This window comes from Alosa pseudoharengus, unplaced genomic scaffold (assembly GCF_046254945.1).
Source record: "Alosa pseudoharengus isolate Yale_2024_CS ecotype anadromous, Long Island Sound unplaced genomic scaffold, YU_APseudo_1.1 YU_APseudo_1.1_scf_12, whole genome shotgun sequence".
Lineage (NCBI taxonomy): Eukaryota > Metazoa > Chordata > Actinopteri > Clupeiformes > Clupeidae > Alosa > Alosa pseudoharengus.
Window position 1 is genome coordinate 35,629,587 of NW_027468587.1, and position 22,293 is coordinate 35,651,879.

Consider the following 22,293-nt stretch of genomic DNA (forward strand, 5'->3'; position numbering starts at 1 on the left):
CAAGGAGCCGTTAACCCATCCCGTGATGACAGCTACTCTGTAGTGATTTACATCCAGCTTGTTCTGGCTGAGAGCTCAAGTAACCCAGCACCTCTCCCCAGCCAGACCCTCTCCACCACCAGTCCTCTCATCAACCTTGCACCCGCTCAGCCACACACACACACAGAGAGAGAGAGAGAGAGAGAGAGAGAGAGAGCGAGAGAGAGCGAGAGAGCGAGCACTCTGGAGGAGTGGTGCAGCTTCATGCAGCTCAGTCATTTACCTTTTTTTAGTGTCATTGCTGAGATCTGTCCGAGTGTCTGGGTGAGGGGGTGGAGAGAAGCTATGTGTGCGTCCAGCTTCAGGTCACTCAATATACATTCTACTCCATAGATGGTCTCAGAGCACCGACACATTTATTGCCTCTTATACATTTATTCCCAGGAAGGAAGAACACGTATAACTCAGCATCAAGTTCTGTGAAGAATGTGATATCCAACGTGATGCGCGAGGGCCATAACACTGTAGCACTTGATATGGTGACATTTAAAGGCATTGCATGACATTTGAGTATAAGTTCTAAAAATAAATAAATGATGAAGTAATGTCTTGTCAGATTGCAACAATAGTATATTCCGTTGCTCAATTAAGCACAAACCATTTAAATATTGATATATTTTGAGTTGTCGGTAGGAGAATAAGAAGCTGCTGATATGTAATGCTTTTTGGGATAATGGTGAAGCCATTCCAGTGCAGGCCTACAGAAGTGCTGATGTGTCAGTGTTCCTGAGGTATTGGCTTATGCATTGGGGTTTTTTGTTTTGTCTACAAAGGCCTATATTTAGAGGACCGCTTCTGATATGGAGATTTCAAACCCACAGTAAAGATGACCATGATGTCTGGAGAGGGAGATAAAGGGTTATTCATTCTATTTTTGAAGGAATTTCATTTGATGGTATCCATATTTAGAAAAGAACAAGATGGTACATTAATGCAGCTAGTTGTGTGGACCATTCAAACCGTGTGCCTTAAGGACATTACATAGCCATAATAGGAGCTGACCCTGGCATTTGCAACAAAAAATACCCTTACAGATTTTAGATCAAAGACGCTCCACCTCATCCATGGTGCTTGAGCTGTGCAATTCAACAGACTGAATAACTTATCTACAAAACAAATTTCTGCAGAAGGTGAAGGCCTCTGGATTATAGCAGTAACAGTAACAGTCGGAAGCTGTGACAACAAGCCAGTGCAGCACAGCGTGTTCGGCCAAGGAGCGCATTCTGTCCAATATGTATTGTAAACACCTTCCACTGTTGTCTAATATTTCAAGGAAGAGCTTCGGCTTCAGTGTCTGTGTTGGCGATCTCTTTTCTCCTCAGTGTTTGTTGGGGATCCCAGAGGTCTCCAAGATTTTCTGGAAAGACAAAAGAACAACATCAAAACAACAGACATTTTCTCTTCACAGATAAGCTCTTTCTGTGCCATAACAGCAGAAACCGACTGAGTGGACAAAAATAGCCACAGGTTTGAATTTTAACCTTTAAAGTCCACCCTACTGAGGAGAAGAAGAACTCACTGTGTGAGTGTGTGGCTGCAAGGGTTTTGTATTAGTGACTCAGAACAAGCTCTGTCTACATTAGTCATAACGCAGCCACTCAGAGTGGTGGACATGAACACCATTACAGGATGGCCAACATCAGCTCCTCCAGCTGAGACATCCAGCACTGGTATTAGCCAAATTACATGTGACTACAAATAAAGAACACAGCAATGCATGTGTACAATTACAATCATCCTAAACTAGGTCCGATTACATAATGTAACCCACAGATTTTCAGGAATGTAGCATTAAAATAGAAAATATTACAAGCAATTTGTTTTTTCTTCATTTCACTACATTCGTCTGATAGTCCAGAAGCCGGAGTTAATCAATTTATTCTCATGCCTGCAGCATAAAAAGGCAAATTACATTCTCTGTGGAATGTGCAATTAACTTTTTAATGCAGTAGTGGGATCGATAGGGGAAACTCTGCTGACACAGGCATCTTTTCCTGAGCCTTTTACACGGCAGAAACCTTGAACAGAGGGAACATGAGCTTGTCATCACAGCTCACCCGTTTATCCGTAACACACACACACACACACACAGTATGGATAGCTTTTATAGGCCCAGCTGTTAGTATACAAAATTTTGAATTTTGAATTTTAATCACAAAGGTCTGTGAACATGCAATGCAATAAAACACTGCAGAAAACCAGTCAGATGATTAGATCAGTAATACAGTAATACGGTCATGAACGACTGCTGTACAAAAAATCCAGGTAAATCCGAGATGGCCAAGCAGGAAGCATTTGATGAATTGGAGACAAATTCACTCATTTTAGGTAGAAAGGGAACCAATTAGGATAAACCGGCAATTCCATTTTTAGATCACAGTGCTGCAGTTCTAGGTCATGGTCCTCTGCACTATAGCAAAATAGTCCTTCTTCAATGCTAGACATGATTAGGGTTCTGCAGTTATCAGATATTTTTAACACTAGTTTGCCATGTGGCCCATCAGTGTTGAGCATAACCATGAACGCCAAGACCATCTGAAAGGGTGAAATGGTGTCAACTATTTCTGAATGCTAGGTTTAAAACTGTTAGCTACTATACTGCTGACTGGATTTTCCTGACATAAGACTGAGCTGTCCTTAAGGTCTAGGGACAAGCCATATACACAGTCAAACCCTTTGACATGGTGAGGACTGCAACTAGGCCACCAGCATGACTCATGATGGGACCTCACAACCCCAGATGAAAGTACTCAGGCAAGGGTCTGTCTGCACAACCCAAAGGAAGAAGCCCTCACTGAGTCACCCAAATGATCCGTCTACCACAACAAGCATCTCATTGTACAGAATCATATGAGACATGAGCGTTCCTGGAGCATCGGGAACCCAACTCCTAAGGGCTGTGTGTGAAAACACGGACACAGACACCAGCTCAAGGCTGATCTTGATCACAGGATGACCCCATGTACAGTTACCTTTACACAGTCAAGGGGAGCACATTCCAAACGGCGATGAGAGCCACTGACATGTTTAATTGATGGTGGTAGTGACTTGTGCTTTGGCAGCATTCCAAACGCTGTGGTGGAGGTCAGTGAAGGCCATCTAAACCTCACACTGGCCACTAACGTTAGACTCTGACAGCAATCCTCCATGACTCACTTGTCCTGCTGTCCTGATGCCCATTATATGGCCAGAAAAAGGAACCATGTTCTGACCAACAGAATTTTCCCACATTTGGCTACATTTAGTACTTCTCACAGACGTTCGGAAAAGGCTGTGTGCATCATCTCTGTTAGGTATTTGATGTTGCATCTCTTCTTAGCAGTTTCTCCACTAATGGACACACTGGAGTGATGATTGTTCCCTGTCCTTTGTGTGTGGATGCATGGACATTTCTTTATGTATAATAAACAACACAATGAGTTCTGTGTATGTGTTGTTTTTAAAACGCATCTATGTGGGTTCCTGTACCCAGAGAATGGCATGACTTTATGGAACAGCAAGTAACAGGCTACTACCAGCATGGTCACGCCTTGAGGACCGATACTGGCAACAGGGAGAAAACCACCCGTATGGCCTTAGCGGAGTGAGTGGTGTGAGCTGCGGGAGTTCATCCCTGCTGCAGAGGCTGGTAGAGGCCCTGTCCCCGGCCTCCTAGTGATGCTGGGCAGTAGTGGACATCAACTTTTCCACGGACTCCTCTGATGCGTCTCAGTGCCACCATCTTGTTTCAGATTTCACCATGGGAACAGCGGTATCTCCAGCACACAAGTCTGTTTGCACGTAAGCATGTGTATGTTGGAGTCAGCAGGCTGAATGGAGTCTCAGTTGGCAAACACATAATGGAGCCATTAAGGCAGAACAAACTGTGTCCCAACACAGAAGAGGGAAATGCGATATTACAGAACTTCGGCAACACACAGACACAACACGTGGCACATATCCTTGCAGTTATTAACATCCTGTACAACAGTGTTCAGAGTGATCCGCATACCAATAAAGGTGACTTTTTCGGAATAAAGAAAAAAAAAAAAGTATTCTTCAGGCTTCAGCTCCTCTTGGGGCCACTGCTGCGGAGGGATCTCCCAGAGGTGTCTCTGCCATCCTCTCCTGGGCTGGCAGGGTGACCTTTCCCCGTCACTGTGTCACCTCTGGGTGCCGCTGGGTGCCTGCCAGCGCTGGCTGCTAACAGGGGGTTTCCATCAGGCCAGCCGCTATTTTAGGCCGAGCCCAAGCGGGAGGCTCATCCCCCCCCAGTGTACCTTGCTGCAGTTAATGCTGAACCTGTGGAAAAAATCCGCCACGGTCAGCTGGCGGCGCGATTGATGGGGTCAGATGCGGAAGCGGGTTAGTGACAGGAAGAAGATCTGTTCTTCACTCCATCTTACAGCGCCTCCCGCTGAACCCCGTCTCCTATTTCTCTAGGTATCCCGAGGCGTGTCACATGCTCTTTGTGCAGCAGTGCTGAGAGACACACGCCTGCTGCGGCCATCACCTGCCGGTCAGACAGAGGCTCTGGCCAGAGAGGGGGGTGCAGCCGCAGCACAGCGCAGCGCTGGCAGAGGCCACAGCCGGTGTCCGGTCTGGTTTGTGATGCTCCAGAGGAGGCGGAGGACGTTGGCCTCATAGCACAGCCTGCTTCATCATGCTGATACTTAATCAATGAGTCCTGAAACAGCCCACAGTCCATCTAATTGAAAAATGTTAATGGAGGGGTGAAAAAGCTTGCCTAAGAAAAATCTCAGACTATACCCAAACATCCTTCCAATCATGGTGCAGCTGCACAACTGGATCTCTCCAGTGCTGGGTGCATTTCTCTGTTTGGATGCTGTGCTGGCAGACTACAGACGGAGTAATCCAATAGAATGCAATAATATCCACATAAAACACAACCTGAGGGTATCCAGACAGCATTAATGATCCAACTGCTTCTCTGATGGTAACATGGGGGTGAACAGCGGTGCCACCCAGCCCATTAGTGCTACTGTGGATTTGTTTTCGGAGTTGTTGTTACCACATGCATTGCTACAATGTCTTTTCAAACCGTTTCAAATGTTACTTAGGCAAGCGGAAACTCCTAGGGTATGCTTTCTTTATCACACAAATTAAAACCATCAATGCAGTAGAAAATCCCAATCCAAGAACCTGCAAACACATTCATGTTAAAGGGACACCAGGCAATGTTTTTGTGTTAATTACTCATCTTTGTAAGTCTGTATATGGTTAAATGACTCATTACAGGCGAATGAAGACTCTCTCGCCCGCCCCTACTGCCTGTAGGAAGAATATCCCGCTTGCAAGTTCAGTGTATCGTACCCGAACTAGGGCATCAGACTTACCGGTGGGAACGGGATCGCATCTGCTCAACAACAGAAAACGACAAGAAAACAAGAATCAATCCAGTTAAAGTTACCTGTGGAAACGAGTGGGCTACCCTCTATTGATTAGAGATGTCTCACTCAGGACTCTGTGTGCATGAAATAATAGCCGTGCTAATTACTTGAGCACTCTGGCTCCATTTTTAATCCGATAAAAGGCTGTCAGACTGGCTGCGATTCAGATGATTCATATTAATATCTATTAATGTCCCCAGCCTCACCGCGCCCTGCTCCAAACACTGACAAACGCAAGGCTGTTGCTGGCCCAAGATTAAGGATCCCGCTAAGCCCACTGAGCAAATAAATTTCCCTTTCCCATTGAGTGGCATGCACAACGCGTGCTTTCCGCTCATAAATTTGAGTGGCTTTCATAACCTTTCAGTGTGAATGAGGTCCTGTGCTGCTCTTGGGTGTATATAAGAGAGATGAAGAAAGAAGGGAAAGAAAGAAAGAAAGAAAGAGAGAGAGAGAGAGAGTGACCTACTTCTTAGCATTTTGCCAGGTCATAAACATCTGCCCAACTAGCCAAACCTCATTAGCATACTCATATGCATGGAGACACACTGGCTTTCTCTTTACAACACAAACATACATACTGTAGTACATACAGTTATGTGCAGAATAATAGCAGTGTGTTTTCAAAAACTGAATAAAGCTCAAAATCCTTAGAATAGCTGCATGAATTCCATAATATCGATGCATCACTGCACATTCAATTTCAAATCAAAACATGACCAAAATTTATCAAGTTTGTGTTATACCTTTACAGAAAGTGAACAAAAAGGAATGTTAGGCAGTGTTTGCATTTTTTCACACTTTACAAACACAAACATTTACTGTATTAACTCAAATGTCTCATATCAAGATTTTGCTTTACTTTGAATCATTGCACTAATATCTAGTTGCATTACCATTATTTCTGAGAATTGCTTTACATCTGTGTTGCATGGAGTCGACCAACTACCGGCACCGGTGAACAGGTATTCCAGCCCAGAACGATTTAACTAATGACTTTGAAATGGGTGTTTCAACAAGACAATGACCCAAAACACACCAGTAAGCAAGCAAAGTCTTGGTTCCAGACTAACAAGTTTGATGTTATGGAGTGGCCAGCCCGGTCCCCAGACCTCAATCCTATAGAAAACTTGTGGGGTGACATCAAACATGCTGTTTCTGAGGCAAAACCCAGACATGCAGAGGAATTTTGGAATGTAGTTCAATCGTCCTGGGCTGGAATACCTTTTCACAGGTGCCAGTAGTTGGTCGTTTGAGTATGTAAAGAAAAATGCAAACACTGCTATTTTTTTGAACAGCCTAACATTCCTTTTTCTTCACTTTCTGTAAAGGTATAACACAAACATGATCAATTTTCACAACTATTCTAAGGATTTTGAGCTTTATTCAATTTTTTAAAATACACTGCTATTATTCTCCACATAACTGTACATACATACATACAAACATACATACACATACATACATACATACATACATACATACATACATTTATACCCATTTATACACAATGAGTTGGAGGCATGCACCCACACAGATCTCCATCTCCATCAGTGATTAGGTGGAGTGGTTCACTGTCTGGAGCTGATTAGTGCAGAACAGAGTGGAGTGGAGCCCCATCAGTCAGGTACTGTTTGCCCAAGTAAGTCCACAGCTCCTTTAGGTACAGCACCCACACTGTTGATTCAGCTCTATATCTTTGTGTGAACACACAAATGCACTTATATAATTAATGCTGTGTCTACAACCTCTCTCTCTCTCACACACACACACACAGACACACTCTTCTTGAACTCACTTTTTTCTTGAACGCCTCCAAGGACTCAAACTCCAGGCGGGCGAGCTTGTTTTGGATGTGCTTGGGGATGTCTGGGATCACGAAGGCCAGGATGAATTTACAAGCCAGGAGGATATGCTGCAGTGACAAGAAACAGAGCCATTCATGACATGTCCCTGTCCTTGGACTGATCTCCCTTACACACACTGGGACTCACAGTGAACTCAAGAGAAGCCAGTCATTCTGAGGTAGTGCACGGCCATTGTGGCTTTGATGTATGTGACACAACTCTAGGGTAAGCATCCCTCACATGCTCACACACACTCACTCAGTCTCTCTCACACACACACACACACACACACACACACACACACACACACACACACACACACACACACACACACACACACACACACACACACACACACACACACACACACACACACACACACACACACACACACACACACACACACACACACACACACACACACTTGGCACCATCCAATCTTCTGTTCCCACCAACGGAAACATTGTCCCATCCTTTTTTAAACAGTTGTGACGGCTCTCACCTCCAGCAAACCTGAGCAGCACAAACAGTGTCAGGCAGAGGTGTTCCAGGCAGAAGCCCAGAGAGGGAGAGCGCAGAGTGTGAAGCTGTGAGCCAGAAAGGGAGTGTGAGATGAGATGCAGTGCTGAGATACTGTAGCTCCTATTTTAGCTTCATTTTTGCTTCTCTCATACCTCAGCGTCCCTTCTTGTTAGTTTCAAACATTTTTATAATAGTTAGACCATCTGTATTCCACCAAAGGCACCAGAATGATGTGTTTGAATTCCAACCTGGGCTCTTTCTCCATATTTGGCATGAGAATGTGGCAGCGGCCAGGTGGCTTTGAGGGGGGGACGAGCAGTCCTGCTTCTCCCTCTCCCAGAGCCGTCGCTCTCATTCCGCCGACAGACACACAGCCACACCGTCTCAGGCTTAACAGCTGTCCGCGGGCACAGACGCTTGGTTTGGACCCGTTCCAATCGCTTGTCTACAGGCTGAGTCATCACATGCGATGTGATCGTATCTGTCCTTAATCCTTTGATCAATACACTCACAGAGGCGGCGACACCAGGCAGAGATAGCCACACTGAGCGAACAGCAGCCTCCCGGTACAGACGTACTGTACACAATGCTTTTCAACACCTCATCAGGTGTGAGGAAAAGCCGAGCCGTTTAGCCGCGTCACCTGAGCGAGGTGAGTGCTGCCCTGGCACCAGGCTCGGTGCCCACTCTACTCTACTCTACGCTACTCCGCTCTGGCTGGCAGGCTGGCAGCTCTGGCCGCACTCCTGACAGCAGGCCTGGCCACGGGAGGCTGCCAGCAGAGCCGCCGAGGCCCCGTGGGCCTAATGGAGGAGAAAAAGAGCCAGGCACAATACCGACCATGGACTGGACTGCGGCGCTACACGCTGGCGCCTGACATGGGGTCAAGCCCAGGCCTGCCGTCCTGCTGGCAGAGGTGAGAGGACGAGGATGAGGAGGAGGAGGAGGGACAAGGGGAACGTCCTCAAAGGTGGGGCAGAGAGGAGCGGCAGAGGAAGAGAGTGCTTTTGACAGAGTAAGAATCAGACATTAAGAACACAAGGTTAGATCTTCTCCTATTTGCAGTAAAAATAAGGTAGGCCTAGTCTCAAATACATGTATTGAGTTGCGGGCCAAGTTCTCACAACCTCAAGGTAGATAGATAGATAGCTACTTTATTGATCCCGAGGGAAATGTAGGAATTTAGGAAATTTAGGTTCAAGGTGTCAGCTGAAGCAACAGACTGTGACATTTACGTCACTATGATAAAAAGGATGGGCATATATGGTCATGTCTGTACATGAATGTCAACTATGAGAAGTGGAAAAGAGCTGACAGAACAGACACAGAGACTGTACAGTATGTGCTGCAGCAGAGCTGAGCTGGGGCCTGAGCAGTGAAGGCCACACCATTCCTATTATGCTCACATTCAATTCAGCACATTTCCTCGCTGTGGGATCAAATAAAGTCTTATCTGATCATATTCTCCACACAACACCTAAAAGCACATTTGAAATGGATGTTATCCACCTGAACACAACTAAGGGAATAATGTTTGAAAAGGTAGAATGAGGAAAAGTTGGAAAGCTTCCACTGTTACTGTTACTCCTCCAAAATCCATGTCCATCTCTGTTAATAAAAGTGTTGTGCTCATTCTGTGCAGAAAACAGCTGTTGTAAAACAACAACACTGGGTTATATGGCTTATAAAGCATAAGCTTCCATATTGATTGGGAGGAGACAGGAGAGAGCTGTTGCTACCCAAAGCCCAAAGCCCTCCAGCATTCATCCCACTTAGCAGTTGCCATGCCCCTCATCATTAGGAGTAAATCACCAGGCTGCTCCACCTTCACTCCGCTCTCCCAGGGATGATGGGTCGGCGTCACCGCACCGAACAGGGCCGGATGCAAACGGAATGCCTAATCTCAGCCACTCCTCTCTTACATATCAATATGTCCATCTGCAGAGGACACAATGTCTCAGCAGCTCTATGGGACAGGAAGCACGTTGGTGAAAGTCTGTTCGTACGAACACACTTGCTCTTTCCCTGCTAGCTGAGGGGCAGCAATTATTTGAGCCGAAATCCATAAGAATGCTATTGTGTCTGGTGTCCATGCCGACTGATGCATTCCTGATATGACTCAGCTCAGATATCCTGAATGAGGTCTGCATTTATAGGTCATGTGGAAAAAAACAGTGGTGGTGTGTTTCTGTGTGTCTGCCAGTATGTGTGTGTGCTTGTGAGTCTGTTTGTCTACATATAACAAGTTTATCTGCAAAGCAATCAAGTTATTTCATTATCATGAGGCTGCACATCAGCGGAGCAGAGAGCCACAGACAACAGCAGCAGTGCAGCAGTGGCATTACAGACAGACAGTCATTTACTACATATTACACATATTAGAATAAGGAAATGGGATTCATAGTACTGCGCTACTGACTGATTTTAGAGGGAAACAGTGGCATCAACCTCTACTGAAAATACATGGGCTTCTTCATCCACATAAACATAGGCTACTATTACTGTATATAATGTACAATATTACGTATCATACTTTAATAAAATGTTACATAACATAAATGTTTGTAAATAACATAACATAATAGACCATTTAGCGATATTTGGTGACATATAATTACTGATTATATTCTTGAGAGCCTGCTTTGTGAATGTGTGTTTCTGACAACAAAACCTATTTTTTCTCCCTTGCATTTGTTTATGTGTGTGGGCTGGCATCTATATACTGTTTTGAATATTTTGTTTTTTTATGACCATGTTGTAATATTAGTACTTATTACTGTTTGAAGTACACTGTGACATGCTTCTGACAATGGCTGTGGGCAGTCCTGTCACATCACGCTCGGTCTCTGCTGTGAAGCCCCTCCTGCAGATGTGGAGCCTGTGGTCCTCAGGACCCCTGTCCCTCACTGCTCCTGACTGCTCCTGACTGCTGCTCACTACTCCTCACTACTCCTCTCTGCTCCTCACTACTCCTTGCTACTCCTCACTGCTCCTCACTGCTCCTGACTGCTCCTCACTGCTCCTGACTGCTAATCACTGCTCCTCACTAGTCCTCTCTGCTCCTCACTGCTCCTCACTGCTCCTTGCTACTCCTCCCTGCTCCTCGCTGCTCCTCACTACTCCTCACTACTCCTCTCTGCTCCTCGCTACTCCTTGCTACTCCTCACTGCTCCTCACTGCTCCTGACTGCTCCTCTCTGCTCCTCCCTGCTCCTCACTGCTCCTCGCTACTCCTCACTGCTCCTTGCTACTCCTCCCTGCTCCTGACTGCTCCTCACTGCTCCTGACTGCTCCTCACTAGTCCTCTCTGCTCCTCACTGCTCCTGACTAGTCCTCACTACTCCTCACTGCTCCTCACTAGTCCTCTCTGCTCCTCCCTACTCCTCTCTGCCCCTCACTGCCATACGAGTGCTGCCTCACTAAGAAGCTGCTGAGCTCTCCTGTCATCACTCTCACTTATCATCCAATTGCAGGCCCTTCGCCGCGCCTGACTGGCTAATGAAATCCCCTCACCAGGTTGTTTCACTGAACAACAGGACACAAGAGCAGCAGCACACCAGGGCCTGGATTTGTCTCCGCCTCTCTGGCCTCAGCCTCTGCTTTCTCTACACAGACTCCATGAGCATAAACATCCTCTCAAGTGTGTCTCAGGCAGACAGGCAGACATTGAGTTCAGCATGGATTTGTTTTTGGATCATCTGGACAACGCACAGAGGGTGCCATCAACTCAGCTAGGAAAAGAATACAGCAACACAGGTTGGAAATGTCTGCAAATGATCTGCAATGATCATCTAGTGTCCTCGATAAGATCACCATGATTTCAAACGACCACCTTTTGTATTGTAAAGCTAAAATGAGTTCACATCATTCATAAAGGAGGAAGTCATGCAGGATGTCAGGCAGCATCATTATGTAACAACCAGCTCTGTTAAGTCAACATGAGACTCTGCGATGGGAAGCCTGGTAAATGTTCTCCTTAAGGGCCTATAGCTGGAGGGACTTCCATCGAGCACTTCTGTTACGCCTGGTCCCGAGACTTCTCCCGTCTCCGTGGCTACCCTGTTGCCTGGTTACTGCTCTCTGAGGCATGCCATCGTGTAATTACCTGCGTATCATATGCCCTAAAATAGGCAGCGGTCTGGGCTGCCAGACATCACAGCACTGACAAGGAGAGCGTAAAACAGTCCCTGGCCAAGCCTGAGGCGCTGCACAAACATACTCTTTCAGTCGTGTAGACAGAGGTGCAGGCCTGAACTGGTCTCTACTGGCCACTGATCCATGAACTCCTACAAATCCAATTAATGTGATTTGTTTACAGATTTAAAGATCAATGCACACAATTATGATCACTTAAGATTACAGTGCCAAGTCCTTTAACACAATCCTGAAGATTAAAAGAGATATTTCCGTTTGTGTTTAAGTGAAGCTGAGGTGAATGCTAGTAATGATCATTTCAAAATAAACAAGCTTGATAACTGACTAAGCGTTAACATACTGTGCCTGTGTGCATGGGCTTCTGTCAGACACCCTAAGTATGCACACTGAGCTTATGAAGTGAGTAGGCTACTGCTCTTCTGATGAGTTTTCTCCTCTTGAGACAGAACTCAGACATACGGAAAGCACAAGAGCAAATTCCATTGGATGGCATGCGACACACTCTCCAGTGAGCAAAATACCAACATTAAGAGACCATCTTTTACTGTGAAACCCTTTTCATACACAATATACAGCAACCAATTACAAACTACCTCTTCTTTCCTCCCCAACTCACAGTATCCAAATCTCCAGTTTAGCTACACCTGAAAATGTACTCCAAAACAAACAAATAATACCCTTGACATTCAGTGTCCCTGCAGTGGACACAGACATGTCTTAGCTGACGTGCTGGGGACTGTCTCCACACATTAGTCAGTCATGGGACAGGAGGGTCAGTATCCATTAAGCAGCTGACAGAGGAGCGGCGTCTGGCAGCATACGCTGGAGGTGTTTACGCGTGAGGCCAGCGAAGCACGGAGTAGCCCTGCCGCCCCGTCAGCCTGCACAGCCAGCAGTAATCACTCTGGAGCAGAGAGTCTCCCCAAAGTCTCCACGTTTTTAGAACTCATTTCTCATGTACGGCGCTCACGCAGAAATCAATGTGACCCAATTACCCATCCAGCAATCACTGTATCGTCTTAATTAGTGGAAAAACACGCAGCGACATGCAGTGCAAAATCATTTCCTCATTTCCTCATTTTTTTTCCCTAAGGCAGCGTGAAAACAAACAACAAAAATGCCCTGCTTTATCTCGTCCTAGCATGCACTCCCTGGTCTTCCGCTTTGCCCCTGCGCATCTCCCCTCCCATGTCTTCTGAGGTTCCTCAGACGGTTTCTCTAGGGGGCTATGAGGCACAGATCAAGTGTGTGATTCACTCCTAATTCTGACGCTAACACATGTGGACTGGGACCTCATTCCGAGGCAGAACACTGGATTATCCAGGCTAAGGCCCAGTCAATGCTCTCTGGTCTATTTATGTCTGCAGCATCACAACACTCTTCATAGCAACGTCACACACGCATGCACACACACACAGACACAGACACACACACACACACACACACACACACACACACACACACGAGAGAGGAACAGGGCAAGGGAGGGTGCTCCTCAGTCCACACACTCAAAAACAGCTCACTGGCGCCACATGGTGGATATCAATCCACCACTGCAGACAAGGGTGTTATTTAGAGATGCACCGATACGATTTAGGGCCGATAACGATAACCAATATTTATTGGTTTGTTGTAGCCGATACCGATACGATAACCGATAATATTACTCTTGAAAAAAAATTGTGAAAAGTGATTTGGGGAAAGCATTTAATAAGCATAATTTTATTGCAGTAATTTTACCTACCACCAAATGATGGACAGAACTCATAATAGTCCTCAATAGTACGGCAGTCAACAACATAACAGTAGCCTAGCCCTACAGTATGTGTGGCTCCTTTAAGTGAACCTGACGTAAGTGAATTGCGAGTGAGTGGCTAGAGAGTTTGAATCGTTTTCATTCAGGACTAAACGCTCATAAACGGCTCAGCTTGGAATAAGCTACAGTATAGCGACCAAATCAGAGTTTGTGAGGGAAACTTAGGTTTAGTTTCAACTGCGGGTAACTGAATAAAGCTGCAACTCCTCAGACTGTATCTTATGTCCGTCTACTTTGTTGCGCACAACCTGCTGCAGCAGAAATGAAAGGCGTTAGCCCCGAAGGTTTTAATAACTTATTATGATGACCTGTCTGGAACTGAAGCACAAATGGTTAGCATATTTCTAAGTAATAATACAAAACCCAAGCTAAAGTAATGCAAATATAATACTAAAACACAACTTAGAACTAGGCCTACGTATGTACTCGTCCCACTAACGAGTTTGTTTATTTGTTTCCCCGACCAGCGCGGTAAAAAACACACCAGCACAAGAGTTGTTAGAGTGGTGAAATACATTCACACCGCTGACATTATATTGAGGAAAAAGTATAGCCAACCAAGCTCAAGTAGGCTAGCTCAGTGTAGCCAGACGGACCTTACGTAGGCCTAAATTAGGACTTTAAAAAATATTGGCGCAAATTATCGGCCAGAATTCTGTTATCGGACCGATAATAATATTTTCATTTTTTCACTTATCGGCTAATAATATATCGGCCGCCTATATATCGTGCATCCCTAGTGTTATTCATGAAGACCTACATGTGCATACAGATTATACGCACAAAAACACATCATACTGTAAATCCTTTACACCTGAGGCATTTTGATACATCACATGGACTACCACTCTGAAAATCATCATAAATCATGAATTATGAATGGACAGATTCATTCCAGTAAGAATGCCTCACATAGCAGCACAGCATGCAACAAACACCCAGAAGAATATCTTGGTGTCTTAGATAAGGATAGACTGCAACGGTTGTTGCTATTAACAGATTAACATCCATAGGCTGTACTAGTTTAACACACTGGTGATTAATAACATGATTAAACATTCATAGTTTGAAAAGAACAAATTAACCAAAACAAAAACAAAATACTTTTAACCTATATATTTTTTTTACTTTACCATTGTTTTCATTCTGCCCTTCCTCTGGTCTGAGTCAAGTCACTAATGAACTATATTTTCATTATCAGTTTACATGCGGTTTACATATTTGATGGTAGATAATTTAATCTTCACAAATCTTGTCTGATCAGAACTGAAATCTCAGTCAAACTGATAGCATACAATAGCTTACAAAAATATCAAACAAGCACTCAAAGTATTTTGCATCCTGAGTGACCAACACCATTTGTAGATCTTACCTCGACACACACAACCAGAAGAATAAGCTGGGTGTCAGACTCCGGGAAGTAGGCCTTCACTTGTGGAGACAGACCAATCAAGGCACAGTTGGTCACCACGGCAATCACACTCATCGTCTCAAATGCCAGCTGTAAGCCAGAAGATGTGAAAATGATTATGTCTTTGCCATGTCATTGTTCATATTTTCAACAACAGCAACCAGCAACATCTTCCATTTGTGTTACTTTTAAGAGAATTTATGCGTACCTGCCACACTCCGATATTTGAGGCGGGCTCTGCAAAAGGCCTCTTGAAGACATGACACATCTTGAAGGCATCCGAGTAGACCTCTGTGATATTATTCAGCACCACCAGCACCGCAGCCAACGGGTAGACACATGAGAACAGGCTCACGTACCCAAACAGAAGGAACTGCTCCAGGTAGTCATCAAAGGTGCCCTTTAGACACACAACACAACACACAACTGCTCATGACTACACTTTCATTCCCAGTCCTCTAGGTCTAGTAGTACACATCCCTTAGCCTCTCCTTCTGTGGCACTCCCATATGGCTATAGAAATGGCACTACAGAATGCAATGCTATTGATCCAACATGTTTGAACTTCCATTAAGCTCCCACTTGTACATAGCTCAATTCTCTATGTATCCTTATGTTTGTTGATAAAGATTTGCAGATGAATGGGAGTGGCTCCAGTAGAAGTCAACTTTTACCTACTGTAGGACATGTGTCCTACTCCTACTGTAGGCTATAGGACATGTGCTCTCTACTCTCTACTCCTACTGTAGGCTATAGGACATATAGACATATGCTCTCTACTCCTACTATGCTCTGTGTATATAGCATACAGTCATGGCAACTCATATATTTGTCGTCACATCTATTCTTATAGGATGTTAAATTAAAATACAATCAGTGTCTGGGCCCTGTTACCAGATATGCTACATCTGTATAGTCACGGCAACTCATTTGCAGAGACATAGAGAGTTAACAAAATACTGCAGTGTTGTCACATGTATATAGGATGTTACATTGAAATCCAATCAGTGACTCGGAGTCGGCCCTGTTATAAGATATGCTACATCTGTGCAGTCACGGCAACTTATTTACATAGAGACGGAGAGAGTTGACAAAATATTGCAGTGTTTGCAATACACATATTAGTCACATCTACAGTACATAAAATGTTTAACGGCAACTCATTTACGGAGAGACAGAGACAGAGAGAGAGTTAACAAAATATCACAGTGTTGTCACATCTATTCCTGTTAGGCGTTAAATTGAAATCCAATCAGTGTCTGGCCCCTCACCAGATATGTGCTCATGTCCAACTCCAGCTGGGTCTGCTGTTCCAGGGGCAGCTCCTGGTCTGCCATGACCCTGTGCAGCCGCTTGTGAGCCTTCTTGTTGCGTCGCCTCTGCAGCCAGTAAGGCAGGAAGGCCTCCATGATCTGGTTCAGGATCTGGGAGGTGATGAGCAGCGTGGCCAAGCTCTGGAAGGCAGAAATGTCATGTCACATTATAAGTACAAGTTTCATGAGCCTTGAATAATCAGATGTAAGGTCTACAAGAAATCCATGTAATTAACAGATGACTTGCCTGGCGTAGGAGCACCATGTCTTGCATCACAAAAGCGATGTAAAAGAGAGATGCAAAGCAGTTGAAGAAGTTAAACTGTGGGGGGGGGGGGGGGAGAAGAACTCTTAAAAACACTTCCAATGTTGTCACAAGTTAATTCAACATGCAAATGATCAAGTTGCCACAACAAAGGCATTTTAAAGAGCAAAAAGTAGAGAATAGTTTTAAACATTGGGAATATATTTTAAATGAATTCACTCACCACCAGTACTTTCAACACAAGATGATTCTGATAAGATGTTTCCAGTCTGTGGTTTTCTAAACAAAAACACATAAGAAATAGCAATATTATTTCCAAAATGTGAAAATACACAGCTGAGATGACTAGACTGAACATTTAACTAAAGTTATCTTCCTTACAGTCAGATGCAATTAAAAAACAGGTCATACTGTACAATAGCATTTTCATTTTATCAATTGCAATGCTATCATCCAAATCTAAATATACTGATGAGCCAAAATATTTCACAAACTTCCATCATTCTAAGGTCCAGTTTCAATGCTTGCATAGACAACTGAGGCGATTTCGACTGTGTACCCCAAAGTTATCTGGCCATCATACATGCTGTTACATGTACAGCGTTGGCTTTGAGTCAAATGTATCACAGACCTTACCAAGTGCTATTTTTAGAAGCTAGGTATTTGTATCATCTGTGAGTGGCCAATAATGTTTTAGCTCATCAATGTAGAAACACATAATATGAGCAAGTGAAATAGGTATGTATGTGGATGTGGAACACGTACACATACTCAAAAACATAACGGATGTGCAATATTAGCCCACTTGTTCTAGGACACTCACCCCAGTCTGTGAGGAACTCTGCAGCATAGCGGTAGAGCAAGTTCAACACCTCTATGACCACTGCGTAGATGATACTGGGCACAAACAGGAACAGACCCGTCCAGAAGTTGGGCTCCACCTCGTACAGAGCCAGCGCCCAGCTCTCCATGTCGAAGTAGATCATCATGATATAGAAGGACAAGTAGAGGCACAGCAGCACAAAGGGCACGGACACCAGGTAGATCCTCAGCAGACGCTTGCTGTTGGGGTAGACGGGTTCCTCGCGGCCGGTGACCGGGTTGAAGCCCAGCACGCCGTGGAAGCCAGCCCGGGGCTCCTCGAAGGCCTTCTTGCGACTCAGCGTTCCCCAGCTGAATGCCAGCGTGGCACTGAAGCGTTTCCACACCTCGAGGAAGACGGTGGACCACACCAGGTTGAAAACGGCAAACAGCACGTACTTGTCATAATCCTCCCAGTCCCACAGGTAGTACGGGATGCCAATGAGGGCCATGGGCAGCATGGCCAAGGTGAAGTACTCCAAGAAGCCAAAGTAGAGCGCCAGGCCCTCGCCAAAGTAGTGCCTGATATCATCTGGATTGGTATGGTGGGGGGTGGGGGAGAAGGGATCAAAGAGACACAGAGCTTAGGAGATCCGGATATGTAGGCAACTCTCACACATGTTTAATGAATGTGTTGTGGTTAATGGCATCAGAGTTTGCTTTCTTTATTGGTACTCGCAATGTCGCATGCTGTGCATGAAGCAACTGGTTAAGGTAAATGCACATCTTTACAATGACGTAGCTTCAACAACGATCCCTGACATCATATGCAGTGTTGGGGGTCAAAGTCTATGCAAGAACTCGTCTTATCTGAGTGGAGCCACCTCTCTTAACAACTCAGCACTCCAACAAACACATGTCGGCCCTCTACAGGTTTACAACTCATGCTGTGAGGTACCTTCTCAAAATTGGAGCATTATTGTTAATGTTTACACATTAACAATTCATTGATTCTTGAAAATACATTTTAAAAATCAAATTGAACGGAAAAAATTACTTACTAAGAGGTTGAAATGAAAGTTTGACCTTTCGATACCATGAAAATGAAAGTCTTTTGAGTTCCTCTTTGTCATGGAGAGGGAAGACCTGGTGGAGAATTCCTTTCGATTGTAACCTGCGAACTACAAGGGGTAAAACTATTTATTTCATTTGTAGGATTCATTTTCCTGTCATCAAATGTGGCATGTCTACTGCAACACTTCACAAATAAAAACACAGATGAAACATTAGATTACATGGATAGTTCAGGGTTACCCACACATTTAATAGGCTAACTAAATGGCCAAATGTTAACAAACCACTGATGTAAACAAAGAAATTATTATCGGTGTCTAGCTGTCCATAGAGCTCCCAAGCTGTTGCTGCAAATGTCTGACCAAGGTTTCTTAGAGCTTCACATAATTCTACAACCAAATTTAGTGATTGATTTACTTATTAAATAACACATGTGCCAGCTTTGCATGCATCTATGTGACTTACTAATGGATTTGCCAGGGTAAAGCTTGGCTTTGGGATATCCAGGCACATTGGCTTCATCTTTGGCTCTCAGAGTGTCCAGCTCGTGCTTGATGATGTACTGGCATTCTGCCACACTCAAGAAGCCGTCTCCATCACCTGGGTATACAGTAGGCAAATCACACATGCTCATTGAAACAATAGCAATACAGCAACTCATCTAGCAGTTAGCTCAAGTAAGAGGAACGTCTTCCAATGTAGCAGTGCAGTGATACAGTGATATTCCCAAGCACATTGACCATAATATGTGTTTGCATTTTAATGTCAAACTATGAACGTTTTTCACAGAAACATGAATGTTTTTCTATTTGGAATTTAGAAACTAATTTGATGGCCAATGACTACAAAATGAGCTGAGCAATTATAATGCACAGAGAAAAACAATAACATATAAATCTGCCAACACGGTGAACAAAGTAAACATTCACAAACCTTGGAAGTCTTTGAAGTTGTCTTTGTTGGTGTATGTGAAGCCACGCATGGAGTCATCATTGAACTCCTTGAAGAGGCCTACATCCTCAGCTCCGTGCAGCAGCCTCTTCAGGGTGGAGCCAACTAGGAAAACGTTGGGGTTGCCCTTCTGACCATCATGGCCTCCGGTGAGCAGTTGCTCCACCAACAACTCAGCCCCTGCAAGATCCAAATGTCTGAGCAGATCACACTCTGCACTTTTGTGAGGGTACCCATATAAGAAAAAGTAGCTACTCTGCTGGTTCAGAAATGTAGTGCTCAGCAATATATTTGTGTTGTTGTGCTGTAGCATTTGTTGCTATTACACACACACACACACACACACACACACACACACACACACACACACACACACACACACACACACACACACACACACACACATTAACTATTCTGTCCAAAACATTTGTCTAACCATCAATAGTCTCAAGCATAATGATAGAGAAAAACATGAGAGAATAAAAAAAGCTTTTCAAAACTAACACTGCATCCCATCTTTTCTTAGTTAACAAAGGATCATATAGAAAACACACTGAAGTAAAAAGAAAACGCCCATACTGTGACAACTTGAAGGCCTCCACAGATTTTTGTTTTCCTAGTGATTTTTTTACTTTTGATGCATTGACTGCAAGAGGTTAAACCTGAAAATGAACCAGATGGCATAGGCACCACCCAAATCATTTGCAAATAGGCAGCACATGTTCTGGGGCATGTGGAATGCAACTGAAATAGCATAATGGAAGTGGTAATGTCTATAAGCTGACAACTGGTAACTAGCTCGATGACCAACAAGACCAACTTTCTAAATATGTTGGTTTCAGCATCCTGTACTGGCATCATTATGTCATTTCACTTGTTATTGTCCAGTGTGTATACAAACTGTTTTTTATAAACTACATCAAAAAAGGTTGCACACCAAAGGTTGCACTTCCTTTAGTAACGACAGGGGTAACAAACAAACTTTTCGGCCATTAGGTCTTCATCTGTGTCAGTGGATGATATAAACTTAAATAGTCAGTGGAATTAATATGTTGATTCTGGTGTCTGGTGTAGAAAGAGAAGTTTGAACCAAATCAGAATGTTTTGACAACTTAGCAAAGTTTTAAGATGACAGCAATCTGAGTATACAACATTGAACACAACAATGTATATTGATGGAACTTGACAGCATATCAGGTTCTAAAAAAACCTGCTTCATATTATGTAAGGACGTTACTTTGGATGGTGAAAATTGTGTGTGTGAAAAGTCAAAACACTTCCAGTGTTACCTACTGTACCCACAATGCAACCATGTTATGTGGACCTGTACTACTCATAGCACCAACAATACTGTAAGGGCTTACCTCCATTCTGCTCCTTATCTCGTATCCTGCTTAGCAACCATTTGATGGCCTCTTCACTGGTGTCCTCAGCCAACTCCAGGACCACCATAGGGGTAAAGGCTGTCCCATCACTGTCAGAAACTGACCAGCCACTTTGCATTTTCCCACTCCCTGTGCTGTAAGAGGAGCAGGGATAAGACTCATAAATAAAACATATTACCAGGACAATCTGACAAAAGAGACAGGCCAGGCATTCTCTTTGGAGTAATATAACATGTTGAGTTTTATGGCTGAGCCAGTGTCACAATGTGCTGTTCAGTGGCATATGCAAATGTTTAGTGAACTCAGCTTACTGCAACTATTGTAGGGTACTTGAGTTATATCTTACACAAAGTTTATATCTGCTGCCTCCAAAATGTTTAACTGAACTACTAGGCCAGGCCTAGGCTACTGAACAGAGTATATCACCTTGAATGATGACAGCCCTACCTCCACTTGCACCAAATTCAATACAACAATCAGTACACTGCCAGTCATTAAGTAAAACACTAATCAATCTAATCAATTGTACTTTGCAGCAAAGATTGTTATAACCTAAGTTATCATTCAAATTCCTCTGTGGTGTTAAGTTATACAGTAGTTGAGTCATCTTGACATCCAGTGTTAGTGGATGGAGGTGACGTCCAAAGTTCAGATCTTAGGCAACAACCTGACCGGTTTTAAAAGGTGTGTTTTGCAGCACTGCTGGCCGGCCATCTGTCCTGCCACGCTGGTGGAAACCATACCCCCACCGCCAACTAATGCTCTATAAGGCTCATTTATATTCCCAAAGTCACGGCAGAATTGTAGGCTATGAGACTTTTAGGAAAATCTGTGCTGCAAAACCGAACGAGTCTTATGACAGATGACAGTTGGTAAGCTACCAAAACATCATGCATGGGCGGAGGCGGAGCAAGTTAGCTTAAGCTTAGAAGGGGCTTTATATACTTACGGCTGGTGGTAACCACTTTAAAGTATACAGATTCACAGTATAGGCTAGTGCTAAATAAAAACGTGCCGTGACAGAATATCTGTCTGCTTGTTAACGGTACAGTGGTAGTAGCCTAAGCAGAAAGCTACGCTGTCTGCTAGGCCCTAGCATTCCTACAGCATAGCCTACTCACCGTGTGCCTTAACGCCACAAGTGTGGAGTCTGAGAAGTAGCTTTTCACAGAAAACAACAGCAGTCCATTTGTTATGTGATCGAGAAAGCAAGGATAGGCTACGTTTAGTTGTGATGTCTTAATGTGGAACTGACTCAGACCGCATACAAAGTTCCTCACTTCCTCCACGTCATCGAGGAGACAGGCGCAGAGAAAAAAAAAAAC

At 44.2% G+C, this 22,293-nt stretch overlaps 1 protein-coding gene across 1 annotated transcript; it reads right to left on the reverse strand.

Moving 5' to 3' along the window:
• Positions 1-378: 378 nt before the first annotated feature.
• ano10a (anoctamin 10a) lies at positions 379-22,250 on the reverse strand. The gene is made up of 13 exons (XM_076281109.1): positions 22,090-22,250; positions 20,948-21,102; positions 19,566-19,763; positions 19,098-19,232; positions 18,620-18,739; positions 17,581-18,150; positions 16,981-17,036; positions 16,740-16,814; positions 16,451-16,633; positions 15,388-15,579; positions 15,141-15,269; positions 7,228-7,344; positions 379-1,396 (listed from the first exon to the last, which is right to left on the reverse strand). The coding sequence occupies exons 2-13, from the start codon at positions 21,084-21,086 to the stop codon at positions 1,358-1,360; spliced, it is 1,953 nt and encodes a 650-aa protein (XP_076137224.1). The 5' UTR covers positions 21,087-21,102; positions 22,090-22,250; the 3' UTR covers positions 379-1,357.
• Between the last annotated feature and the right edge of the window lie 43 nt (positions 22,251-22,293).

Coding starts and splice junctions, on each gene's coding strand:
- ano10a (XM_076281109.1), bottom strand. CDS start 21,086: ATGCAAAGTGGCTGGTCAGTTTCTGACAGTGATGGGACAGCCTTTACC. Junction 16,815..16,980: donor TTGTGTTGAAAGTACTGGTG/GTGAGTGAATTC, acceptor CCCCCCCCACAG/TTTAACTTCTTCAACTGCTT. Junction 7,345..15,140: donor TTCTGGTTGTGTGTGTCGAG/GTAAGATCTACA, acceptor TTGTCACTGCAG/CATATCCTCCTGGCTTGTAA.